At 31.2% G+C, this 25,080-nt stretch overlaps 3 protein-coding genes across 3 annotated transcripts; 1 reads left to right on the forward strand and 2 right to left on the reverse strand.

Annotated features, from left to right (window-relative positions):
- Nucleotides 1-469: 469 nt before the first annotated feature.
- On the reverse strand, nucleotides 470-2,044 carry LOC106361304 (3-oxo-Delta(4,5)-steroid 5-beta-reductase-like). The gene is made up of 2 exons (XM_048737780.1): nucleotides 1,838-2,044; nucleotides 470-1,772 (listed from the first exon to the last, which is right to left on the reverse strand). Exons 1-2 carry the CDS (start codon nucleotides 1,874-1,876, stop codon nucleotides 639-641), a joined length of 1,173 nt encoding a protein of 390 aa, XP_048593737.1. The 5' UTR covers nucleotides 1,877-2,044; the 3' UTR covers nucleotides 470-638.
- Nucleotides 2,045-2,667: 623 nt separating this feature from the next.
- Nucleotides 2,668-6,716, forward strand: LOC106361303 (endoplasmin homolog). The gene is made up of 15 exons (XM_013801032.3): nucleotides 2,668-2,993; nucleotides 3,137-3,254; nucleotides 3,328-3,481; nucleotides 3,564-3,644; nucleotides 3,706-3,817; nucleotides 3,896-4,022; nucleotides 4,106-4,244; nucleotides 4,335-4,449; nucleotides 4,521-4,717; nucleotides 4,793-5,008; nucleotides 5,095-5,260; nucleotides 5,324-5,465; nucleotides 5,540-5,690; nucleotides 5,769-6,173; nucleotides 6,254-6,716. Exons 1-15 carry the CDS (start codon nucleotides 2,927-2,929, stop codon nucleotides 6,524-6,526), a joined length of 2,463 nt encoding a protein of 820 aa, XP_013656486.2. The 5' UTR covers nucleotides 2,668-2,926; the 3' UTR covers nucleotides 6,527-6,716.
- Nucleotides 6,717-14,043: 7,327 nt separating this feature from the next.
- On the reverse strand, nucleotides 14,044-15,173 carry LOC106359873 (protein SMALL AUXIN UP-REGULATED RNA 10). The gene has a single exon (XM_013799495.3). It carries the CDS (start codon nucleotides 14,803-14,805, stop codon nucleotides 14,491-14,493), a length of 315 nt encoding a protein of 104 aa, XP_013654949.1. The 5' UTR covers nucleotides 14,806-15,173; the 3' UTR covers nucleotides 14,044-14,490.
- Nucleotides 15,174-25,080: the final 9,907 nt, after the last annotated feature.

A 25,080-nucleotide genomic window follows, 5' to 3' on the forward strand; every position in this document is an offset into this window, starting at 1 on the left:
CCAATGGCTTAAGCTTTTCATTTGGTCTTTTTGGTCTAGAGGAGTTGCAGCAGTGTGTGTGTGTGTGGAAATATTGGTTGATTTATGTGTGTAGATAATGCTAAGACATGTGAACCAAGCAAAGGAATTTATATCCTCATAGTAACAGCAAGCTAATGGCTAAACCGGGTTGCAGTTAAACCAAAAATAAGCAAGTTCTCTTACTTTCAAGTTGAAAGAGAGATTTGAGATCATTCCAAGTGAACGCTTATCACACAGCCAGTGTTGTGTACTCTCTCTGACCAGCTTCCCTCGTTATGATTTGGAAGCAGCTAACAATTTCACAATGCGGCTAATAGACACCACTAGTGGAACCATAGCGAGCAATACACTATTTTGAAGACATAATCTGGTGTTCCTAACCTTAACGCTCTTGCAGGATTGTCCAATATATTTTTATTACAACTTGTAATGGTTATGACGCGAAAACTGTTCCAAAATAGTAGAATTTCAAAAGAGTGACAAAGGGTTTACAAGACTAGAAAAGGAATATTCAAAAACAGACAACACAGAACTGAGATTTTGGGAGAAACATAGACATGAAACAAAGAAGAAACAAGAGAAATAAACATCCAAGTGTATGCTATGTAGAAGATGAATCAAGGCACAATCTTGAAAGCCTTGTACTTATCAATCCAAGAGATGAAAGAGTTGTTAGAGTTCCTGAAACCAAGAAAGCCATACTCTTTGCTCTTGTTCATACTATCAATCATCCCGTCAACACCAAGCACAACATCAGCAAACCACCACACACCAACCTCATCAAGCTTCTTCTCCTGCAACTGATTCTCCTTCACCATCTCCTCCCACACACTCTCTTTCCCTTTCATCATCTCCACCAACCCCACGTTCTTCCCTTCCTCGAACCCATACTCCTCAATCCCAAACTGCTCAGCAAGAATCTTCCACAGATGCTTCCACTTGAAAACATCAGCGTTGCTGCAGTTAAACGCCTCGTTCTTGGCGTAAGGATCAACCGCAGCCCAAATCTGCTGCTCAGCGACCAGATCAGCGTCTGACGCCGTCGTGAAACCTTCCCACGCCTCCTTGCTCCCCGGGAAAACTAACTTAGACCCTTCGTGCTTGCAGATGGCTGCGTAGACGCAGAGAGTCCCCACAATGTTCATCAAGCTATACGGAGAGAAACCAAAGATAGTGTTTGGTCTATGCACAGACCAAGTCACACTCTCTTTCGTCTTAATCTCTTCAGACAGAACGTCCTCAAGAGTGTAGTAAAAGTTCTCGATCTTCAACCTCGGCATCTCCTCCGTGAAAGGCGCCTCGTGACGATCAACATCTTTGCCAACACTATCGAAAGGGCCGAGGTAGTGCTTCGTCCCGGTCTGGAGACAAACGTGCCGGAGATTCGGCGCGTTTGGGACAACCGCGCGGAGGACGTTACGGAGCATAGAGCCGTTGACCTTACAGTTGTCCACCTCCGAGGAGCGGTTGGTCCACGTGACGTAGAACACGTGCGTGACGTCTTTTAAAGGCGAAAGCTTGGATCTCGCGTCTTCTTCGTCGGAGACATCGCACTGGATGTAATCGATGGGATGATCGGCGTTCCAGGTGGGACGAGGACGGCGAGCGACGCCGTAGACTTTCCACGGACCGCCGGGTGTGTCGGAGAGAGGAAGAATCTCCGCTAGGCTGTTTCCGACGATGCCCGTGACGCCGATGATGAGCGCGACGCTCTCGTAGGTTTGCGTTGGCTCATCTTCGTCGAACTTTTTCTGTAAAAAGATGAGATCTTTTGTTAGATTAGTGACTATGTAAGGAGGAGAAGATGAATTTTTACCTTGGCAGCTCCGATGGCGCCTGCCCACCACCAACTCATTTCTCGATCAGATCGGTGATAAGAGAAGTAAGAAAGACAAGAAGGTGAGGGATGGTGTTGTAGACTCGACAGAACCGTGTGGGGTTTGTCTTTTAGCCTTTTATTTTGTAAATAAAAAGTATTTATATTATAAAAGTTTAAACGTGTACTTGCCGACTAAAGTTGGTCAGCTAATATTGTAATAAAATCGGATCATATTTATTATTGTTGTAATTTAATTAGAATAAAGATTCTCTAACCACCTTCTATTATTGAAGAACTACAGTCTGGCTTTGGATTGTGCTACTGTAAAATCATTGGCAATCATTTTTTTTTTTTTGGTAAAATCATTGGCAATCATGGCGAAGCTTCAACTTACAAACTACAAAGGATTCGGACAATAAGAAACTATGAGTAACCAAACATTCATGCAAAATACACAAATCTCGATCAACTCAGGATGTTGCTTTGTGTTCCTTTTAGTTTTGTTTCTCTCGTTTCTGAATAAAAGAAAAGCAGCGAATATCTGTTCAAAAGTGGGTATAGGCATTATGACTTTCGAACCGCATGCAACTTGGATCTCAGTTTCACCTTTAAGCTATACTTTAATTAGGAATGGTGATTCCTGGAAACAGAGCTGAGCTGTCGGAAGGACCAACTTTTCTTATATTCAGAAATGATAAGAATATCCCAGAATATGAAAGCAGCCAAACATAACCGTGGAGAAGTAGAAGAAGAATCATCCAGAAATTTATTTTTGCCTTGGAAGCCCGACGTCATTAAACCCCAACATCCAATAGTAGCTTGTCACGTGTAACACGAACAAAGGTAGCCGTCCGGTCGTCCATCCACGTCAAGTTCAAAATCTTTTCCAATGCAAAACGCCCATAAACCGTTGGATCTGCCACGTTAACAAATAACAGGAACCGAAGTGTACGCAATTACAGTGTTCACACGTCACTGAATCATTACGTATTTTACGGATCTTCTTCCTTCTTCGAGCTGCACCATCATCAGTGCGTGAGTGAGTGACCGAGTCTGAGAGGTATCGAACGCTATACGATCTTAACAATGAGGAAGAAGAAGATTGTCTCCGTCATGTTCTTTTTCTCTCTTCTCTTTCTTCTTCCCGAGCAAGGTACGATCCAACGCATACTTGTTCTCAACATCTCTTCGTTGTGTATATTACTTTTTTTTTGTCAGCTTTTTTTTCTTGTCAGCCGTTGTGTATATTATTTGATTTGGTTACGTAAGTGTATAATGGCGATGTTTCTATCATAGGAAGAAAGCTACACGCGAATGCAGAAGAGAGTTTCGACGAGGTTACAGATCCACCGAAGGTGGAGGAGAAGCTCGGCGGTCACGGCGGTTTATCGACTGATTCAGATGTCGTTCATAGGTCAGTCTCATACGTTCGATTTTGATTTCATAAATCTCTCAAGCCTGATATTCGTGTTTGTTTATTTGAACAGAGAGTCTGAATCGATCTCGAAGAAGTCACTTCGCAGTAGCGCGGAGAAGTTTGAGTTCCAAGCCGAGGTTTCAAGGCTTATGGACATTATCATCAACTCTCTCTACAGTAACAAGGACATTTTCTTGAGAGAGTTGATCTCCAATGCCTCTGATGTAAGCTTGTTATTGTTTTTTTTTAGAGCTAGTTTGAATTGGGAGGTTATAAGTGTCTGTGTGTGTGTTTGTAAATCTTCAGGCTTTGGATAAGATTAGGTTCCTTGCACTCACAGACAAAGACGTTTTGGGTGAAGGTGACACTGCTAAGCTTGAGATTCAGGTTAGTAGTACTTTGGGGTTTGAGAGGTCTTTAAGTTCTATAATAATGTAATGATCTGCAGATTAAGCTAGACAAAGCCAAGAAAATACTTTCTATTCGGGACCGGGGAATTGGAATGAGTAAGGAAGATCTGATCAAGAACCTTGGTACCATAGCCAAATCTGGAACGTCAGGTACGTGCTGATACCTTGTATTTTACAACAGCCTGGATCGAGAAAAGTACATGTATTCAAGGGTCTTGCCTTTCACAGCTTTCGTTGAGAAAATGCAATCGAGCGGGGATTTGAACCTTATTGGACAATTTGGAGTTGGATTCTACTCTGCGTATCTTGTGGCTGACTACATTGAAGTCATAAGCAAGCACAATGATGACATCCAGTAAGTTGATTACGGAAAGAGTTTGAAATATACTTGTTTGCGTGTTTGGAAATCTTTTCTGATAACTTCTTTTCCATAATCAGGCATGTATGGGAGTCAAAGGCCGACGGTAAATTTGCTGTTTCCGAGGATACATGGAACGAGCCTCTTGGACGTGGAACTGAGATTAGATTACATCTTAGAGATGAAGCTGGGGAGTACCTAGAGGAGAGTAAACTCAAGGTGACTAATAAAAATTGATAAGTGTGGAAGTAAAAATCTCTGTTTATTGTATCAATGATGGTTGCTTATGATTATGGCTGTCTACTATAGGATTTGGTGAAGAGATATTCTGAATTCATTAACTTCCCTATCCACCTATGGGCTAGCAAAGAGGTTGAAACTGAGGTCCCAGTTGAGGAAGATGAATCAGCTGAAGAGGAAAGTGGTGAGTTATAATGAACCATTGCGATTATAATTTTCTGCTTTAGTGTCTTTAGTAACGGTACGTCGTTTCAGAAACCACCTCTACCGAGGAAGAGAAGGAAGAAGATGCCGAAGAGGAAGAAGGCAGTGAGAAAAAGCAGAAAACAAAGAAGGTGAAAGAAACAGTTCATGAATGGGAGCTTTTGAATGATGTTAAGGCTATATGGCTGAGAAGTCCAAAGGAAGTGACGGAGGAAGAGTACACTAAATTCTACCACTCTCTCGCAAAGGTGACGTGAACAAATTGCACACTATAGGTGGTATGGTCCTCGTGTGGATTTTTCCTGACCCTAGTCGCTATACAGGATTTTTCTGAGGAGAAGCCAACGGCTTGGAGTCACTTCAATGCTGAAGGTGATGTTGAGTTCAAGGCTGTGTTGTATGTTCCTCCAAAAGCTGCTCATGATCAGTACGAGAGGTACTACAACAGCAACAAGGCGAACTTGAAGCTCTTTGTCAGGAGGGTTTTCATCTCGGATGAGTTTGATGAGCTTCTACCTAAATATTTGAGTTTCTTGAAGGTACCTAACTTGCAAAACAGACTAAGGTTTACCTTCAATACAAATTCAAATTCTGAATCCATAATGTGAGTTTACTACTAATGCAGGGTCTTGTTGACTCTGACACATTGCCTCTAAACGTATCAAGAGAAATGCTTCAACAACACAGCAGCTTAAAGACAATAAAGAAGAAGCTTATCCGAAAGGCGCTTGATATGATCCGCAAGCTTGCTGAAGAAGACCCTGATGAGGTCCATGATGATGACAAAAAAGGTATTCCATATACCAAGCTTCATAATATCGAACAAATTTTGTTCTAAACTTGTTGGCATACAGACATGGAGAAGTCTGGTGAGAATGATGAGAAGAAGGGTCAATACACCAAGTTCTGGAAGGATTTTGGCAAGTCGATTAAGCTCGGCATCATTGAGGATGCTTCTAACAGGAACCGCCTCGCAAAACTTCTTCGCTTTGAGACGTAAGTTGTGTCTTTACCTTTTTAATACTCATCTGTCTGCTTATTAGCTAAAGATTAACACTTTGTTATTCCAGAACAAAGTCGGATGGAAAATTGACTTCTCTGGATCAGTACATCAAGAGAATGAAAAAGGGGCAAAAGGACGTGTTCTACATTATAGGAAGCAGCAAGCAACAGCTGGAGAAATCTCCATTCCTGGAGAGGCTCATCAAAAAGGGCTATGAGGTTTGCATGGAACACAAACAATTCTTCTTTTATTAGATAGGAAACTTGCATCACACGTTCCAATACATTTGTTCGCAGGTCATATTCTTCACAGACCCCGTTGATGAATACTTGATGCAATACCTGATGGATTACGAGGACAAGAAGTTTCAGAACGTGTCAAAAGAAGGACTCAAGGTTGGGAAAGACTCAAAAGTCAAGGAGCTGAAAGAAGCATTCAAGGAGCTAACCAAGTGGTGGAAAGAGAGTCTCGCTGGTGAGAACGTCGACGATGTGAAAATCAGCAACCGGTTGGCTGACACTCCATGCATAGTCGTAACGTCCAAGTTTGGATGGAGTGCAAACATGGAGAGGATCATGCAGTCACAAACTCTCTCAGATGCTAAGAAGCAAGCTTACATGCGTGGAAAGAGAGTCCTCGAGATCAACCCGCGTCACCCTATCATCAAAGAACTCAAGGATAGAGTTGCAAGCCACCCAGAGGTATACAAACATTAGACTCATCAAAACTCTTTTCTGTCTATTGGTTTAAATCAGTTTGACTGAGACAAAAATTCTATCAGGATAAGAGTGTGAAAGAAACAGCACAGCTCATGTACCAGACTGCTTTGATCGAGAGTGGATTCATACTCAACGACCCAAAAGACTTTGCGGGGCGTATTTACAACTCCGTCAAGAGCAGCCTGAAGATCAGCCCTGATGCAGTGGCCGAAGAGGAAGTCGAGGCAGATGAAACAGAGACCAGTGAGGAGGCTACTGAGACGAAATCAGATGGTGGTCTGAACATTGAAGCCGAACCCGTTGAGAAAGAGACACCAACCAAGGACGAACTGTAGAAGATTTCACTTTTGATGTTTTTTTTTTCTTCCCTCAAGTTAAAAGCAGAACATCATTATTCTACTCGTTATTTCAAAGATTGGTTTTTACTAATTTGGTTTTTGATGGATTATGTAAAAGCAGCACAACTTGGATTCTAGAGATAAAAGCGAATCCTTTGGTTATTCGGTTTAATAGATAATGCATTGATCAAGACATGTTTATTCATAAGAACAATTCACTCTGCTCACTTTCATCAATGCCTTTTTCTCTTGCTCATGAACCAACTGTACTTTCCGAACAAGTTTCCGCAGTTCCTATCAACAGACAATGATCAGCCAAACAGAGAAGAAGAGGAACAATAACCAATAGTTAGTTTTGTCTTTTCTACATAAAATCTCAATGCATAGAAAGCATCATGATGAAGAAAACTGTCTCTGATAAAGATGTATATTTGTCAACAAGGATAAATGCATGTAGGTGGAAAATTCGTTAAACCGCAAAACTCTATTGGGACTTTGAAAGTTTTGATATACTTTGAGCGTGTTTTATTCTTTAATTAATACTCTTATGTTTCAAAAAGAAGTATATTTATAAAATTTATACATATTAATAAACATACAAAATTTTGATTATCAATACATTATTTTTATAACTAACTATTCAACATAACTTTAAACTAATAGAATTTTAGTAATCATAATTATGTTTTAGCAAAAAACAAATTCTAAAACATGTATCTTTTTAGAATGGAATGAGTACGATATACTAGTGGAAGCTCCCTTACTCCAGTAGTTTAACTAAAGATTTATTAATGCTTCTACATCAGAAGGTCTCGGGTTCAAATCCCAGAAAACGCAAATTATGCAGATCATGGAGAAAAAAGGTTACAAGAGGTCTTCAGCATGGTGCAGGAACATATCATCGAACATGGATCTCATAGGACGGCTCAGAACGATGCAGTCAGACGTGCATTCTCATATGATAGTGGAATTGTCGGACAATTCTGTCGGTTAAATCAAAACTGCAAAACATAAAAATGTAATTATAAATGTCAACAGTCTCATAAATTGTGTAAATGACATCAAATGGTTTATAATTCTAGATGCTTTTCGTTGGATCCATTTCTAAACTCATTTTCTTTCTTAATTTGAATGCGAAAATCAATGAAATTACTCTACCAGAGAAGTAAAGCAAATTTCTTTCAGAAGAGCATTGGTATGTATTGCATATGTATTTTTCAACAACTTTTTATATGTATTAAGGGTATGACTGGTTTCTCCACTACCACCCGCAAACGCAACTTTTGCGGTTGATAGCGGTTGTTGGCGTTTTACAACAATCACTCAAACCGTTTTGAACCGCTTCAAAGCGCTCTAAACTTCATAAATTCAAAAGCTGGTTCCAGTTAACGTTTGTGGTTGCGGAAGGATAATTTTTTTTTTCTTTTTTTTAAACAATATATATACAAAAATAAAAATTTTAAATTAAAATTTTAAATTAGAATTATAAAAATACTAAAATATATCTATTATATTTTAATTAATATTATAAAATTTTAAAATAAAATTATTTTCTATAATTTTAAAAAATTTAAAACTATAACTTTCTAAATATAATTTTAAATTTATTATAATATTATGATTTTTGACATTTTTATAATTATATAAAATGTAAATATTGTTAATTTATTATGTAAACACTGTTGCGTTTGTTAGTTAACCAGTCATAAGTATCCCGTAAATGCACCAATTTCTAACCGCAAAACTAGTCGTATAAATCTCTTAATACCGTTAGAAACTGCAACCACCCGCATCCGCAAATTCCCGCAACTGTAACCGCAACCGTTGCGTTTAAACCAGCCAGGCCCTAAGTATATATTTCAGAGAAAAGAAACAAAAATGGTAACGTGATCCATGCAACATAAAAACAATCATATAACTATCCAAGTTTATTTAAAAATATATATAAGAAACAACAAGTTTGAAAAAGGACAGAAAACAGATCAAATAGATAATGCTCATCAATGTCAAGCAGACTGAGAGTATGGGCAAGACAGAGTTTGTACCGACAAATGTTTCTTCTTCTTCTTTATGGTTTTAAATTCCTTTTAATCAAAAAAATATTCATTTATTTGGTTCTGTGTTCTTCTGAATAATATATTTTTTTTTTGGTGTAAATGTTAAGATTTATACCAACTTTTCTGTTTTTTGAATTACAAGATGTGGCAAGCCACTTATTAAGCAACAAGAAGAGAAAGAAGGAAGGAGAAGAAGCAAGAAACTAAGGTTCATTACAAAGAATTCTGAATAATATATTGGAATCTATTTGTGTAGTTTGGTAGTTTAATTCAAAACCAGAATACGTATATGCTAACTGTGTGCGCTCATTGGATTATATAGAAGAGGAAGAGAAGAGTCAAGATATGAAAGACATTGTGGCTTACATGTTCGGCCTTTCGAACACACATACATTGTCCACTTGTTTCAACAAAATATCTAGAATAAAATAATTAACATAAGAACAATATCGAATCAAACATACATCATGAGCAAAAATAAATCTTGTCCGAGTATTAGATATATGTATAGTAATGATAAGTGCTAGATATATACATAGAAGTATGTGAAAAATCTTATTAAATAAACTATGGAAATAAAAGATAGTACATTTATACAAAATATTGGCTCTTCCTTAACATTTTACGGTAATTTTTTTCAAATAGCATTTAAAATTTTTGTCACAAAAATATCATTTGAGGAAAAAATATCAAAATAGCATTTTTATTTTAAAATTTATAATGTTTATTTTTTATCTTTTAAAATTTGAAAATTCTATCCCCAAAATTTATCCCTTAAATCTAAATCCTAAATCTAGATTAATTAATCCAAAGGTAAAAATTTTTAATAAAACTTATTTTGATCATTTTCTTCATTGAGAACTTTCTTTGTGAAAATAAATTTAAAAATACTATCATAGAGAATTTTTCTATATTTTATTTATTGAAATTTTGTATGTAAACATATATATAATAATAACCAACTTAATCATCATATTTTACTTTACATTATACAATAGTATTCTATTGGATATCTTGTAATATAGTTTACATATCGTTTCAAGAAATAAGTAATTTTTTACTTGAGAGATACCTTACGTATTTGTTTTAAAATTTACTTTGTTATTTTTTAAGTAAATTTTTTTTTTTTTTTTTTTTTTTTTTTTTTTTAAGTAAATTTTAAAACAAATACGTAAGGTGTCTTTCAAGTAGAAATTTTATGGCACATGTCGATTAGACGATCTTGACAAAATTTCTCTGGCATGCTCAGTTTAACTGCCTAATAATGCGTATACGTGTTAAGAAATGCTTATACCGTATAACGTATTGACAAATATTAAAGGCGGGCTTACGATTTAAGAATATATTTATGAGTTCTATGGTTGCAAAAAGGAGACTAATGGAACGTATGATAAATCATGAAAGTGATTCAAAATCAATTATCGAACCCCACTCAAACAGTATGATAGTATTATTCCATGTTATTTTATCTTTTGAAACAAGGCTTGATAGTATTAAACTTTTGTTCTCCGAAAAAATTCACGAGGGGATTTGTCAAAAATAACTCAAAACTTAATTTTAAAAGCAAAAATGTAATTCAAATTCAATCAAATGTAAAAACACAAAAAACTAGTGAAATTACAAAAATCATCTTATGATCAAACAAAAAATTTGTGATGAATTTTATTATTATAACCATTCGTACGAGAAGACTTCTAAAAAAAATAAGTCTTTTCTGAAAAAATTTCTTTGTAAATTTTTCCGTATAGTAGATCTTTAAAATAATTTAAATTTTTTATAAAAACTATTTTGATGGAGAAAATATTGAAATCATGTAATTATAAACATTTCTAAATGATGTTTATATTTATAAAATTGAACTGTTTTCAACATAGATAATTGAATGTATATTGAGTTATGATAGTCTTTAGGGTTTGGTAATATATGTTATAACATTGTTTGTATTCTTATGTTTAGATTTCGGAATCTTAACTTTAAAAACAATTTACCTACACGTGTCTAGTTTTGCGTATACTACACACTCTTTAAGTTGATTTTAAGTTTCATGAATTATTTTTGCTATTTAGTTAGTTATTTGATTGGGTTTGGGTTTGGAAAACTTAATTTTCAAGAAGTCTTCTAACATATTTTCACCTAAATTTTAAGTTTTCCGCCTAAAACAAAATCTTTTAGAAGTCTTCTATGGAAAATCTTCTCATGTATTAAATTTTAAAAATAATTAATAAATTTAATAAAAAGTATTTTGAATGGTAAAAATTAAACTCATGTAATAATAAATATTTCTAAATGGTGTAATTTAGTTTTAATAAAATTGAAATATTTTTAAAATAAATGAGTAAATATAGATTGAGTCATGATAGTTCTTGGTTTAGGATTTCGTAACATATAGTATATAGTATTGTTGGTATTTTTACAGTTAGGTTTTGAAATATTAATATTTTAAATTTTACCTATATGTATTTAGTGACTATCTAATAACTTGATTTTAAACAAATTTTAAGTTTTTTTAAATTTAAAAAAGTGTTTTTTGATTAGTTATTTGATTATAGGATTTAGAAGAATTCCGGAAAATTTCCCAAGAAATCTTCTAAAAGGTTTTGTAATTATATGCGTTAAAATACTTCTTGAGAAAATTTCATACATGTGAAATCTTCTAGAAAGCTTTCAAAGACTTCTAGTAATTTAGAGTTTAGAAAACTTCTTAGAAGACTTCACGACAAAGTTTTCCAATTCTTACTTAATTTTAGTAGAATTTAAATTTTTTACCTAATTATTATTCTTTGAAGACTTCCCAAAAAGTCTTCTAATATATAATGCAATAGAATTTTTTCTTGAAGACTTCTTGAAAACTTTACAGGAAAGTCTTCTATTTTCCGCTCCAATTTCAGTAAAATTTTAGATTTTCTGGTTAAATATTAAAAATCTAAAATATAAAAATAATTTTATTAAATTAAAAATAAAAATTGCTGAAAAAAAATTGAATCAAAAATTCTAAAAAATATATTGATGAAAAAATTAAAATTATGTAATCATAAACATTTCTAATAATGTAAATTTAGATTTATTAATATTGAATTGTTTTCATCATAGATGAGTGAATGTAAGTCGTAAGTCATGAATGTCTTTGGTTTAGGGATTGGAATCTTAATTTTTTCTCAAAGAAAATTAAATTAGACATATATGTGTTTAATTTTGTATATATTAAATACTTTATAATTTGATCATTTTTTCAATGAAGTGTTTGTTGTTATTTAGTTATTTATTTGGTTTTAGACTTTAGATGAATTCTACGGAAGTTTACTAACATGTAATGCACTAGAAAATTTATTGTAAAGTCTTTTTGGATTAATAGTAAATTTTGAGTTTAGAAGACATGTAAGTCTTATGAACCAAAAAGATTTAGCCTAATTGGAATTTTTCTACTTATATAAAGAAAAAATGCACATTTTCTTTCTTCTTCTTAAATGGTTGCAGCAAAAATGTATGTTTCTCACTCTAGTACTCTCTAACCTCTTTATAATCTCTTTTAACTTGAAAACACCAAATTTTTATCAATTTCTCATTTTTGTTATGTTATCTCACTAATTTATCTTATTTTTGCAGGATTCTCATTATATAGTTCTCATCTTTCACTCTTTTACAGATACATCTATAAATTTTGGATATGTATTTTGTGTGTTTTATATGTTAGATTCTATAGATTCAATCTAATACGACTGTTTTATTTATTATTTAAGTATAAAAAATTATTTTTAAAGTTTTTCTCTATTTTGACGTCATTTGAAATTTTTTGGATATACTGATTTTTTCAGATTTGAATCATACTTTGTAAGAATTCTCATAAGATTTTTTGGAAAGTTTTCTAATGCTTTTTATGCTAGAATACTTCTAGGAAAGTCTTCCCTGGAAGTGATTTCTTTGGAAGTCTTCTGAACCGAAAATATATCACATAATTGAACTTTGTCTCCTTATACAAAAAAAAACTACACATTCTTTTTCTTCTTCTCAAATGACTGGAACAAAAATATAATGTTTCTCATTCTAGTACTCTCTAACCTCTTTCTAATCTCTTTGAACTTGAAAACATCAAACTTTTTATCACTTTCTCATTTTTGTTATGTTTTTCTCACTAATTTATCTTATTTTTGTAGAATTTTCATTACATGGTTCTCATCTTTCATTCATTTAAAGGTAGATTTATAAATTTTGGATATTTATTTTTGTGTGTTTCATATGTTAAATTCTAAAAAGTTATAGAATCAACATAATGTGACTGTTTTATTTATTATTTAAGCATTAAAAATTATTTTTAAAATTTTCTTTATTTTGAAGTCATTTGAATATTTTTGAATTTACTGGATTTTTTAGATATGAGCAAGATTTTGAATGATTTTTTGAAATTCCAAATAAGTTTCAACAAAAATATAGGTTATTTTTAGGATTAACTCTAAATTTAAAGTCATATTTGAAAAATTCCAAATTTCATATCGACGTTTAAACTAATGTTACATGTATATAAATTCTGCAAAGAAAAACCGATAAATGAAAACGCACAAACATAACTGAAAAGTAAAAATTTAAGCAATTAAACTTTCAAATATTTGTCGACACCACAACTGAAAAGAATACTAATGTCTTCTAGTAAACCCAAACTAAAAAAAAAACAAAACCAAAAGATGAATTTAAACTGGTCTGCACGAATATTCAATTTATATAGTTGATACATTAAAATTCAAAAAAAAACATAGATATGAAATTCATGTTTCCCATCTTGAGTGAAATCATGATGGGTTAGAGCAAAGAATGTGTGTCCAATTAAAAATGTTATCTTCTAAACCGGACGTTTGTGGTCTGGTGATAAAGGGCTCACGCTGTAAGATCCACTACCTAATTTTGAGTTTCAGCTACTGTCGATTAAATAGGGTGAAAAAGACTGTTTCTCTTACGGTGGGCTTCCAGGCTTAACTCCGGTGAACGGTTAATTATTAGGCAATAGTTGGATCTTTTTCTTCGCATTCGGATACTAGGATCATCAAAAAAAAAAGTGTTCTGATAAACCCCCAAAAAAGGAGAGCAAATTAAGAGTATCTCGATGATCGTTCGAATAATGATCATGGATTAAATCTTATTTCTACTCTGGCTTCGTAGATATTGAGTTGTAGAACCAATCATTACGCTTTGGCTAGTAGAAGACGATTGGAACGACAAATGGTAACTCGTTCATGTTTGGCCAATTATGGTTGAGAGAGAGTGGAAACTATCGTCTGAGAGAATATCATCAGTATGAAAATTTTCTAAAGTGCTATTTTTCTTTTTGTGCTTGTTTTATTTTGATAGTTTCACATAGAATATACAGAAAACAAATACTATCAGTTGTTAATTTGTTATAAACAGGATTTTAGTGCTGTATTTCTGGTCAATCATTAAGACGAATGGAAAACTAATAGTATATGTCTATATGATAAACAAAAAATAAAAATTATTGATTCAGAATTAATACAAATAAACTAGCTATTCCTCTCAAGAACCAACGGTCAACATTACACGTTGACTTAAGGGAAAAGTCGCCCACGAAAACTAATATACAAAATTCAAAATAAATAGACATGACCCCAAAAAACATTCATAAGAAAAAATAAATCCCAAGAGAGTGGTTATATAAAAACTGTTAGATGTATTAATATAGCCACAAATCTTGAGTCGATGCTTGACGCAATGCCCGCCATTTGATTCTGTCTTCTTAGCAAAGAAGAAAAACTAAAGATATAGTTATATATTCCTTATTTCTTGCTTCTTGTTTCTATAGTTTCTTAGTAATAAGTTTAATGTTTTTATCTTCGAGTCTTGAGTGTGGCAATGTGATCAAACCCTTAAGAATCTTAATAAGGATCATAATCTCGAGTTCTATCTGAACATGGAGATGAGTGATTGAAAGACAACTTCGTCACAAGGGATAGTGAGACCCATGTCGTGCTCGAATCCAAACTCTTCCTCAGCCAGTTGGAGGAGTGTCTGAAACTCAGGATGATCTAGCCATGAGATTGGGACCACGTAGCGACTACGTTGCTGACCAACGTAGACCGGGAAGTGACCCTTTGGCACGTCGTTGAAGTAGCAGTTACTTTGATTCTTCTTTCCAAGACTTGAGCATCTCTTCAAGATTTTCTTTAGAGATGCTGCTTGAGACGCTGCCACTTTGTTAGACTTCTTTAACGCCATGATTTGAGCTTATTGAAACCTAACTTGTCTAGAGAGAGAAGAGAGAGTTTGGTCTGTTTTAAGAAAGGTGTGGATGTGAAGGTGGTGGGTGGGTATGGAGGGGTATATAAGGGCACAAGGAGAGAGAGAAACGGGAAGAGATTATTAAATTTATAAGAAAAATCATATACTCGTAGATATTTTTTCTTTTTACATAGATTTTTTAGGTTTACGCATGACTTTTAGAGGATTTGTGACTAGGTTATATGTATTATATACATAACAACGACTAATTCATGCAGAAACACATGAAATGTTTTCCTTGGTGATCAATCTTATATTCATGTCAATGCAAACCATGAACCCCGCGTAATCCTGTACAATCCGCGTAAAATATAAATCTAAAGTATCATCAGAATATTTGTTTTATTGGTAAAATATAATATTTATAGTTTAATCTCATTAAAATCTAACCACCTTTTAGCCAAGAAAAAAAATAATCCAAACACTTGTTTTTTACTCACTCTAGTTTCTGATTATTAATTTATTATTGTTTTGCAAGGTTAATGTATATGCCCCAGAATAACCAATAGTATTATTTTCTTTCTGCATCAATTGATAACTGAACTGAGGAATAATCAATTTTCCTTTAACACTACATAAATTTAACAAAGAAAACACAGAAAATGAAATTCTTATTTATGTAACTTTATAAAGAAACTATCATGTGGGATGTAGGAAAAAAGGGAAAATTTGAAGACAAAACCATAAGATAAATAGAGGGGAATATGTGAATGTATATGCATGCATACAAGTTTTTTTGAAAGTCTTATAAATAAGGTAGGGACTATAACAGTGCCCTACATTGTCTCCGTCTTGTATATTTTTTTCTAGACACAACGCTACAAATTAATTCAAGTGGTACCGGTTTCCTCTTCACTTAATAGACACTCTTCTTCAGATTTTGTCTCTACTGAAACTTCCAAGTTTATTACAACTAATATGTAAATATAAAATATAGTGTGGCCGTTAATATATAATATACCCGTTTTGCCATAAATTGATTACATTGGAAAAGGATTACGGACGAAGTATACGTGAGGCGTGAACCGAAGTACGTACTTGCAAAATCACATGTCTTTTCCTACAATTAGAGTGGCCAGCCAACACTTTAATGCCCATTATTTTTCATTTCTTTTTATTTATCTACAAATTAATATGGAATAAATCAACACAAAAAATTGTAGTTCCGTGGTTTTATATTTTTTTGGTTTAAGTGGATCGATCACCAATGTCGATTAAGAACATATTCCATCAGATCCATAATATTTTTAACTTAGTGCACAAAGATTAAAAAAGTTACATTTAAAAATAAAAGCATTTTTTAAAATATAATTTTAAATCATTTAACCAATTATAAAAAAAGACAGTAAAATTTAATTGCTTGAACTGTTTCCAATAAAGTTAAAAATAATTTTAAAATTTTAAAATTTTATGTAAATTGAAACAAAACACTTCTTCTAAAACATCATCTCTATTATTAAAAGAGAAGTACCAATATAAATTGCCTCTTGGTTTTCAAAATTATTTACATTTGAATGCCACTGAAGTAATAAATTTTCCTACCTTTTAGTATTCTTGTCTTTTATAGTTTAATTAATGCATTTTATAGTTTAACAAATTATGTTTATTTATTTAAAAAATGTTTCCTATAATCTGGATAAACAATAAATTATACTTAATCAATGTCAAAAATGTAACAAAATTTTATTATTACGGGATGGTTATTTTTTATTTTGGTATATTAACTACGTCTAAAAAACATAAAAATATTATAAAAATACATAATATAAACCATAAAATTTTAAATAATATATTGAATTATTTAATTGTATAAATCAAATATAAAAATAGATAACCATTTTATTTTACATTAAAATTTTGATCTATAAAAAATACATTTGCACGAACACACGAGTTATATTTTAAAAATAGAGTTGTAACAGTTGACGGATAAAAAAATAAAATAAAATTATTCATTCTAAATTCTAAAATAATTGTGTTTAGAAATATATTAAATAAGTATTTAATATATATATATGTATATATAAATTTTAAAAACATATATTACTATTTATATAAGATAAATATATTTTTTTTTGCAAACCAAAAATAAATACCTGCGCGGATGCATGGGTCAAGGTCTAGTTTATATTGAAATAGAGAGAATATTCGTTATTGAAGGTTCATATGACATGTTGAAACGTAGGTCATCCATTTTTTGACCCAATGGGAAAATCACCTTATAAATTTTGTTATAGTTTATTTTACCATCGATTTTGGTAGGTTTGGTTATAAATCCAACTTGGTTCAGCTTTTTTGACAGTTGTAAAAACGTTGTTTTTTAATTACCAAAAACCAAAAAAAATGTTGTTCGCATTATCTATGCAGTTAATTAATACATGAGAAAAGATCAAATATATAGCTAAACTATATAACAAATTGTCCACATGTGAAATTTTGAAAGTCAAAACAAATGCTTAGGTTTGAACCTAATCTTTTGTTTAATTGATATTATCAAATCCATGCAAGTTTCCATCTCGTTTCTCCGATGCATTTTGTTCCACGTACTTCTGTCCTTTTCTGATCATTTTTTTTAATTCCGTTTATTTCAGTGTGATGGCTGATGATTCAATCAGCATCCTCAAACAATTTCACCTTTGGATTTATCACAAATCCAATGTATAATTGCAAATTTATTTAGACGGAAATTTGAGTACATTAATCAAATCCAATGTAACTGCCAAAGAGGAAATTTAAAAAGTGGTCGAAAAGGACTCATCTTTTTGGCAATCTCTATATTAATTTATCATCTAATTGATTTTTAATTATATGAATACAACTTATTTGTTTGTAACGGTAGTCGGTATAACATATATTTTAGACAGTAAAAGTGTTTCAAAGAAAAAAAGACAGTAATAGCTACAGTTGTAGTCGAAAACATCAACTAGAACATGAAGATCTATATGTATGCTGAGTAACAAAAACAACTATTCTGTAACATCATAGGGTACGTATGACCATATGAGTAATCAATAAGGACCCAATATTTTTTCATCTGCTTATTAACAAACACGATATGGTACTTTAAATAAGTAGAACAATTGGTTAGTGCTGTATATAAACTTTTGATTAACATTTTGGTTCAAAACTTTAAATAAAGTACTATCATATACTCTTTATGTTCCTAAATATAAGATATTCTAGGTAAAACACACTTATTAAAAAAATTATTTTTTATTTAAAAAAGTATTATTAAAACTATAAATTAAAACTATTTAACCAATTACAAAATAAAATTATAAAATTTGATTATTTACACATATTTTGATAAAGTTAAAACTACTTAAAAATACGAAAACATCTTAAGGCAACATTATCAGTGGTCCATTTTTTGGTCCTTAAAATCTTTTTTTTTCTGTTTTCTGGTTTTTAAAAAAAATAAAAAAATAAACTTATAGCGGGTCGCCACGTATTGTGGGGTCCGCAAACAGTGCTAAGGACTCAATGCAAAAGTTTCTTAAATTGGAACATTATGGCACAGTCATTGAAAAAAGGTGGTGGGACCCACGCTTAAGGACTCTCCCACCACCACCAATAATGTTGGCCTTATATATTGGAACGGAGAGAGTATATGTTATAACATGTGGTATACATCTCACTTACAACTAGTAAAGTTAGTTTAAGATATTAGTCTGAATTAATATCTAGTCTCCTAAGATTTGTTTTCAATTTTCAAATAAACCTTTCAAAATTGTATTATGTTTTAGAGATTTTACGATATATCAAGAAATAAGGACACATGTAAAGAATTAAGATCAGATCTCTCGGTCGACAAATAAGAAAATAGGTTAAGTGTTTGGCTTTACCTGCAACATAAAGGGGAGAGATATAATTAAATTTGTATCTTCTTAAAATTATATGAAAAACGTTAAGATGGAACTGTTGTCGAAAAGGGAAGAGAGGAGAAAAGTAAAAACTACACCTGATTTTTCCGTATTTATAGCATTTTAACAAAAATGAATGAAAACAAAATTAAGAGATGGTGTGTGTAGGGACAAAGGAGAAGGAGCCTGTGAGAGTATTAATCAGGTGGAAATGAAATATAACGAAAGAAACAATACATGGCTGTCCGGAATTGGCGCTTCTGTTGTGGTTATAACTTGTAGACATCCTTCACAGTCTTCGTTACCCCACTCTCAATTCATCATCATCTTCAAGATCTGATTTGTTATTTAACATGATTCAAAATCTTCATAAGATTTGAAGGTCTTTCAATTTACTAGAGTTGAATTTTGCGAGTCTACAATAAAATCAATACATTCAGAACCTTTTAAGAATGGTACAAAAGATGTTGATTTGATAACGCAGGTATGATGTGATGTAGTTACAATATTCAAAACTACCGAAGGGACAAGACAGCTCCTAGCGACAGAAGGTACAAAACAAATATTAAAATTAATATATATTTTGAAAGAGTTCTTCCCTTATTTTATTTCCTTGCAAATTCAGTTTTCCAATTCAAAAGTATAAAAGGGACAGCTCCTAACGACAAAATGCAAAAAAGGAATATTTGAACTATGATTTCTCTTAATAAAAATCTTAAAATATATATTTCGAAAATAAAGATATATTTTCTTAAAGAATCTTCTTATTCCTCCTTTTTAACATCCATTTTCTAAAAAACTTTAAAACTGCGTACATAAGAGTTTTTGAATAGGAAAACCCTTTAACAAAAAAAAAAGAAGTGTTTTTGAAGAGATTAAAAGGTACTTAGCTAAAGAATTCACCTCAATATGGGAATAATACCTTAACAACCAATAGAAAAAATTAACATAATATATATATATATACACATAAATATTTGCTAACAAATATCTAAAATTGTTCATATAAACATATTTATATAGAAATAATTTTTAAAAATATATAAGCAAAGATATAAAGTGTGAACATGATATTATCTACTCTCACGTAAATCCGACAAAGATATAAAGTGTGAATATGATATTATCTATTCTCGCGTAAATCCGACAAATGTAAAAAAAGTTGTGTTATCCGTGACAATACTTATATCAAGTAAATTAATTTAAGGGCAATTCTATTAAATATCCATTTTTTAATTTTTTGTCACAAAAATAACACTTGAAAAAAAAAAGATCAATAGTCCCTTTTTACCTTAAAATTTTTAATATTTGTTTTTTATTTTTTTAAATTTGAAATCTTATCTCCAAAAATCTATCATTTAACTCTAAACCCTAAGTCTAGAATAGTTAACCCTAGGGAGAAATATATTTTTATCCTTTAATAAATTTTTTTGGTCATTTTTCTCATTGTTTTTGTAACAAAAATTTAAAAAGAGTTATCTTAGAAAATTTCTCTTAATTTAATGTATATTTAATGTATAGAATTAGTTGACAAATATATAAAATGTTAGTTCCACAAAGTAAAACTAAAGAAAGTTGACCGAGAGCCTGTGGTCAAGTGGTAAGGAAAATGGTTTGGGATATCATCTTAGATTCGATCAATCTACCATACGAAACTAAATTATATTCTCTTGGTCATCCTACACGGATATAACCTACTGCTTTTCCGTCCATTAATTGAATATCCGAAAAAAGTCTATATGTGAACTGCATTTTTTATCCGAAAGTTATGTTTGTGTTTTTAACAGACCCGGGTTTAATCCTTTTATTCTAAAAAAAACAACTAAAGAAAGTCGCATTAGAGTTGCTCATATCCCTTAAACACTGTACGATCCATGTCTGCAAAAATATATGACTCCCCCATGTGGCACGGCACCTACCTCCCAACAATAACAACTCAGCAAATCTTTAGCACCACAAGCTTATGATATATTATTTCCTCTAATAACATTTGAGCCACAAAATTGATTTTGGGTGATTTATGATGAGAGATGTTTTTTTTCTCCCACCACCACGTTCTAAGGCCACAAGAGTAAACCATGTCTTCAGTCTTTCTACTGATTACAACTCTTTGCAGTTTTTAAATTACATTTGATGTGAGTCTAATCTGATAACTATCAGTGTCACAATATGTACTCCAGTTTCTCCTTTCTTATGAGAAAAATATTTGAATGTGTTTATTCTTCCAGTTCTAGAGAGACTAAAGAAGTTATTTCAAATTGTTTCCTGTTTGTAAGTGCCTAAAATTGGTGGATACTCTCATGTTCTGTGAATGAAAATGACCATACGAAAAATGATTTATTACATTATTTGTAGAGGAGACAATGCATGTCGATGTCACAATAATGGAAGACTTTGATCGTTTCTACTTGTGTTTTCTGAATTTTCATCTTTACAACGAAAACATGATAGATTCGACGACCAATAGAAAGTTTGGTTTTGATAATTTGGCCCCACGTGGCCACGTGAAAACATATATGTCACGTATACAAGTTTAACGATCTTTCAGCTTGTTCTATTCTTTGCAAGTGTAACGGACAATGGCCATTGTGGCAGGTCCCAGTTCAAATGACTATTGAAACGAAATTAATATTACATGTTATGGTTTTAGGTCTGGGAGATTACGGGCTCACTATAAGAATTCATCAAAATAGTTACAGATTGGCGAAAGAAATTCCGTAGCCAAATTCATTAGCTATAGATATAGCGATAGAACGCAAAATTTTAATTTTGTAGTTAATTGTAGCAATCCGTAGCGCTATATAGCTAGAGATTGATTTTGTTGTTGATCTATAGCTAAATAGCTACGCTTTGGCTATGGATAAGTGGTTGCTATAATTGTTCTATATAACCGTCATTAGCTACGATTGTTTCTATTGCTATATAGCAACGATGTCTCTGTCCTCACCATTCCGTCCGCTTTGATAACAATACTATATATTATAAATAATCAAAATAATCAAAATTATAATATTTCATATATATACATATGAATATATAAAAATGTTATATCATCAATTAATATTTTCAATACAAATACAAATTATGATTTAATATATTTTTTAATCCACATGTATTAAACCATATTAGTGTAATGGAAGTAAAGAGTAGATGCATTTGTTGGTTTAAGTTTAGTCACTCATAGTAATTATCAAGCATTTTTTGTTAGGTTTGCATTGAACATTATTGCTCGATGTACATAACTAGTTCTAAGTGTATATTAATTGTGGCATTGATCAGTTTATAGAATGAGTTCAATAGTGGTTCTTCTTTCATCACTCTTGTCAAATACAAGAAAAAGTTTAAGCCTTGTAACAAGAAAAAGTAGTTCATAAGACAAATTATTGAATTGTCAAGGATTCAAAACGTACGTATGGATGTATGCACGCATGTCTTTGGTAAAATCTCTCAAAAGCATTTTGATATTGTTTTGGTATGGTTATACTAAGTAACAAAATTTCATATTTATTTTCTTTAGGTAAGTAAAGTTCTTAAAACGTTATGGAAGTTCTTTATAGAAGTTTTATTTTTGGATGATACATATATGCCTAAGTCCTTCTCCAATCTAACATGAGTAACTTTCTAAACCCTAAATCTAAACACCAAATCTAAACCCTAAACCCTATCTATCCTCTCATATAGTAAAGAACTAAAACAAACTAATTGTGTACTACAAGAAATTAAAAAATATATATATATGATTTAATAAAGTAGAGTCATAATGTAAATACTAAACCTCCTAGTATTCAAAGAAAAATGTGTAAGTTATGTAAGTGTTATACATATACCAAATGCAAACTCAAACGTTTGCATTTGAAAATGAAAAAGTTTAGAGTTATGTGATCTTGAAACTAGATCCGTGTGCGTTTCTATAACCTAGTTCAAATATATGCTTTCGAAAGTACTAACATCATATGTGTGGTTATGTTGATAGTGCTTTCATAAGAAACTCATTGACTCATTGTAGAACACTTGTTAGAGCATGAAATCCAGACTCCAGCGTCTGACGTTATATGAACAAACATGTGATGTTTGTGAGAAAATCTTCCAATTGATAAGTTCAGAAACGATGCCAACAAAGAAGCAACAACTTAGCAGGTGAGCTTCCAACAGATCAACTATGATTGCTTTATTAGATTTTACTCAATGGGCTTTGAAGCCCATTGGACTAAATACTATGGTTGTGTTTTTTTTTTCTTGCTAAAAATTATGGTTGGTGTTTTTGACATTAGTAAATAGTAAATACTAAAACTACCCCTCTCGGTGGGTTATAACTTATAACCTATCTCTTATATATTAAAAGAAAAAATTATGATTTCACACTACATTAGAAATACGGAAACCTCGCATCGATTTCAATTTGAATATACTGATGTGTCAGCCTTACAATCATTTAACAATTAATGTGTTTACATATTAATTTTTTTTAATTCTACAGCAGACAATTAAATGTGGTCACACTAATTTTTTTTAATTAGCTTAATTTTAGTTCTTACATTTTTTACTTTTGTATTAGTAAACTGAAATTATTTCCGTACAACTACTGAATAATATCATTTTGAAAAAATAAATTAAAAAATGATTAAGATTCACATCAACTAAAATGATGGTATGAGGATATTTTTAGAAATTAAAAGTTCTGTATTTGTCGAACTTAGCCATGGTTGAGGCTTCTGTACACGAATGCAATAAATAATTGTGATTGGTTATGAATTAAAGAAAATTGAGATAAAAAAATATCACACACAAAGTCGGATCTTTAATTAAGTCAAATGTTATTTTTTACAGAGTTTTCATATCAGACCAAAAATTATAAATACAATCAGATTGCAAGAAAAAATCAGAAATCAGAAAAGTTTTATAAGAAAATTCGTGAAATCGATTGAAAAAACAGAATTCGGGTGTTGAGTGAGGAGATCACATTATTTTCCACGCAACTTTAACACTTTTCACTCGATTGTATCGTGTTTTTGTTATATTTACCAAGAATATTTTATAAGAAAACACATGTTATTGGTTTTAAAGTATAGTCCAATATTATGTACTAGGATAAGACATGCGCTTTACGCAGGGTGAGTTTATTTGTATATAATATCGACAATTTTTTTATATATTTTATCTTTTTTTTATACATATACAATATTTTTTGTTGTTATTATATAATTTCTTTTCGATAGACCGAATCAGTTTTTATTAAAAATTGTGAAACTAAACTATAACAATTCTATCATGGATTGATCGGATTAGACATTAAAAAAATTACACAAAAACCATTTTTTCTACCAAACACATTCTTGAAAAAGGTGAAAAGTATTTTTACCACAATTGAATTATTTTGAAATTTATCTTCCATATAGTTTTGAAAAGTTTCAGATCAACCCTCGAATTCATACATGTCATTTTAATATTTTTCGTCGTATGTTTAAGGAAAACTTACACTTTTATAATTTAAAGTCGCTTTAAAATTTTCAAAATATAACATATAAAAAAATAACATATAAGGTTTCCTCGTTTTTGTAATTTAAAGTCGTTTTAAAAAATTTTAAATATAACATATAAGGTTTCCTTATTTTTTTTAATTTATAGTCATTTTAAAAAATTCAAAATATAATATATAAGAAAAAATCTAATTTTTTTATTATATGGTTAATATGATTGTTTAATTTTTTTGATAATATAAAATTAAACAAAAATGAAGAATGATTCAAAAAATGTTATCAAATCTTAATTATTCATAGTCATTAATTGTCATATATATGTTAATCATATTAGGTAATTTTGTACTTTTATTTAAGGAAAGAATACACGCTTCTTATATTTTAGGTTAATATAATGTTTCCTAGTAATTGAATTTGGACCAACATTTTTTCAATTGATTCTTAAGCTGTCACGTAAGCTAAATTGGCATCATAATTAAGTGACACTTAAGCATGATCTCTTTTTAATTTGAAAAAACTTAAGGTTACAAGTTTTTACATGATCCTCAATTAATATATATGAGGTGTTAAATAAACCGTGAATATTTTTTTACATTTATTTTATTTTGCTTTATATTAGTAGAATAAAGTAAGTTTGGGTAAAACATCAAGATCCAAAGAACCAAATTGAACTAGATTTGAAAGTAATACTAAACATAAACTAAAATTGATTAAGTATTCAGATGGATCTAAAAGTTTAATATCCAGATAATCAGATCCAAATCTAATCCAAACTAAAATATTTTGGATACCAAAAGTATCTAAATCACAATTATATATTTAAATATGTTAATTATTTTAAATTTTAAATTAATATAGTCACAAGTAAATAT

The sequence above is a fragment of the Brassica napus genome, chromosome A8 (assembly GCF_020379485.1).
Source record: "Brassica napus cultivar Da-Ae chromosome A8, Da-Ae, whole genome shotgun sequence".
Lineage (NCBI taxonomy): Eukaryota > Viridiplantae > Streptophyta > Magnoliopsida > Brassicales > Brassicaceae > Brassica > Brassica napus.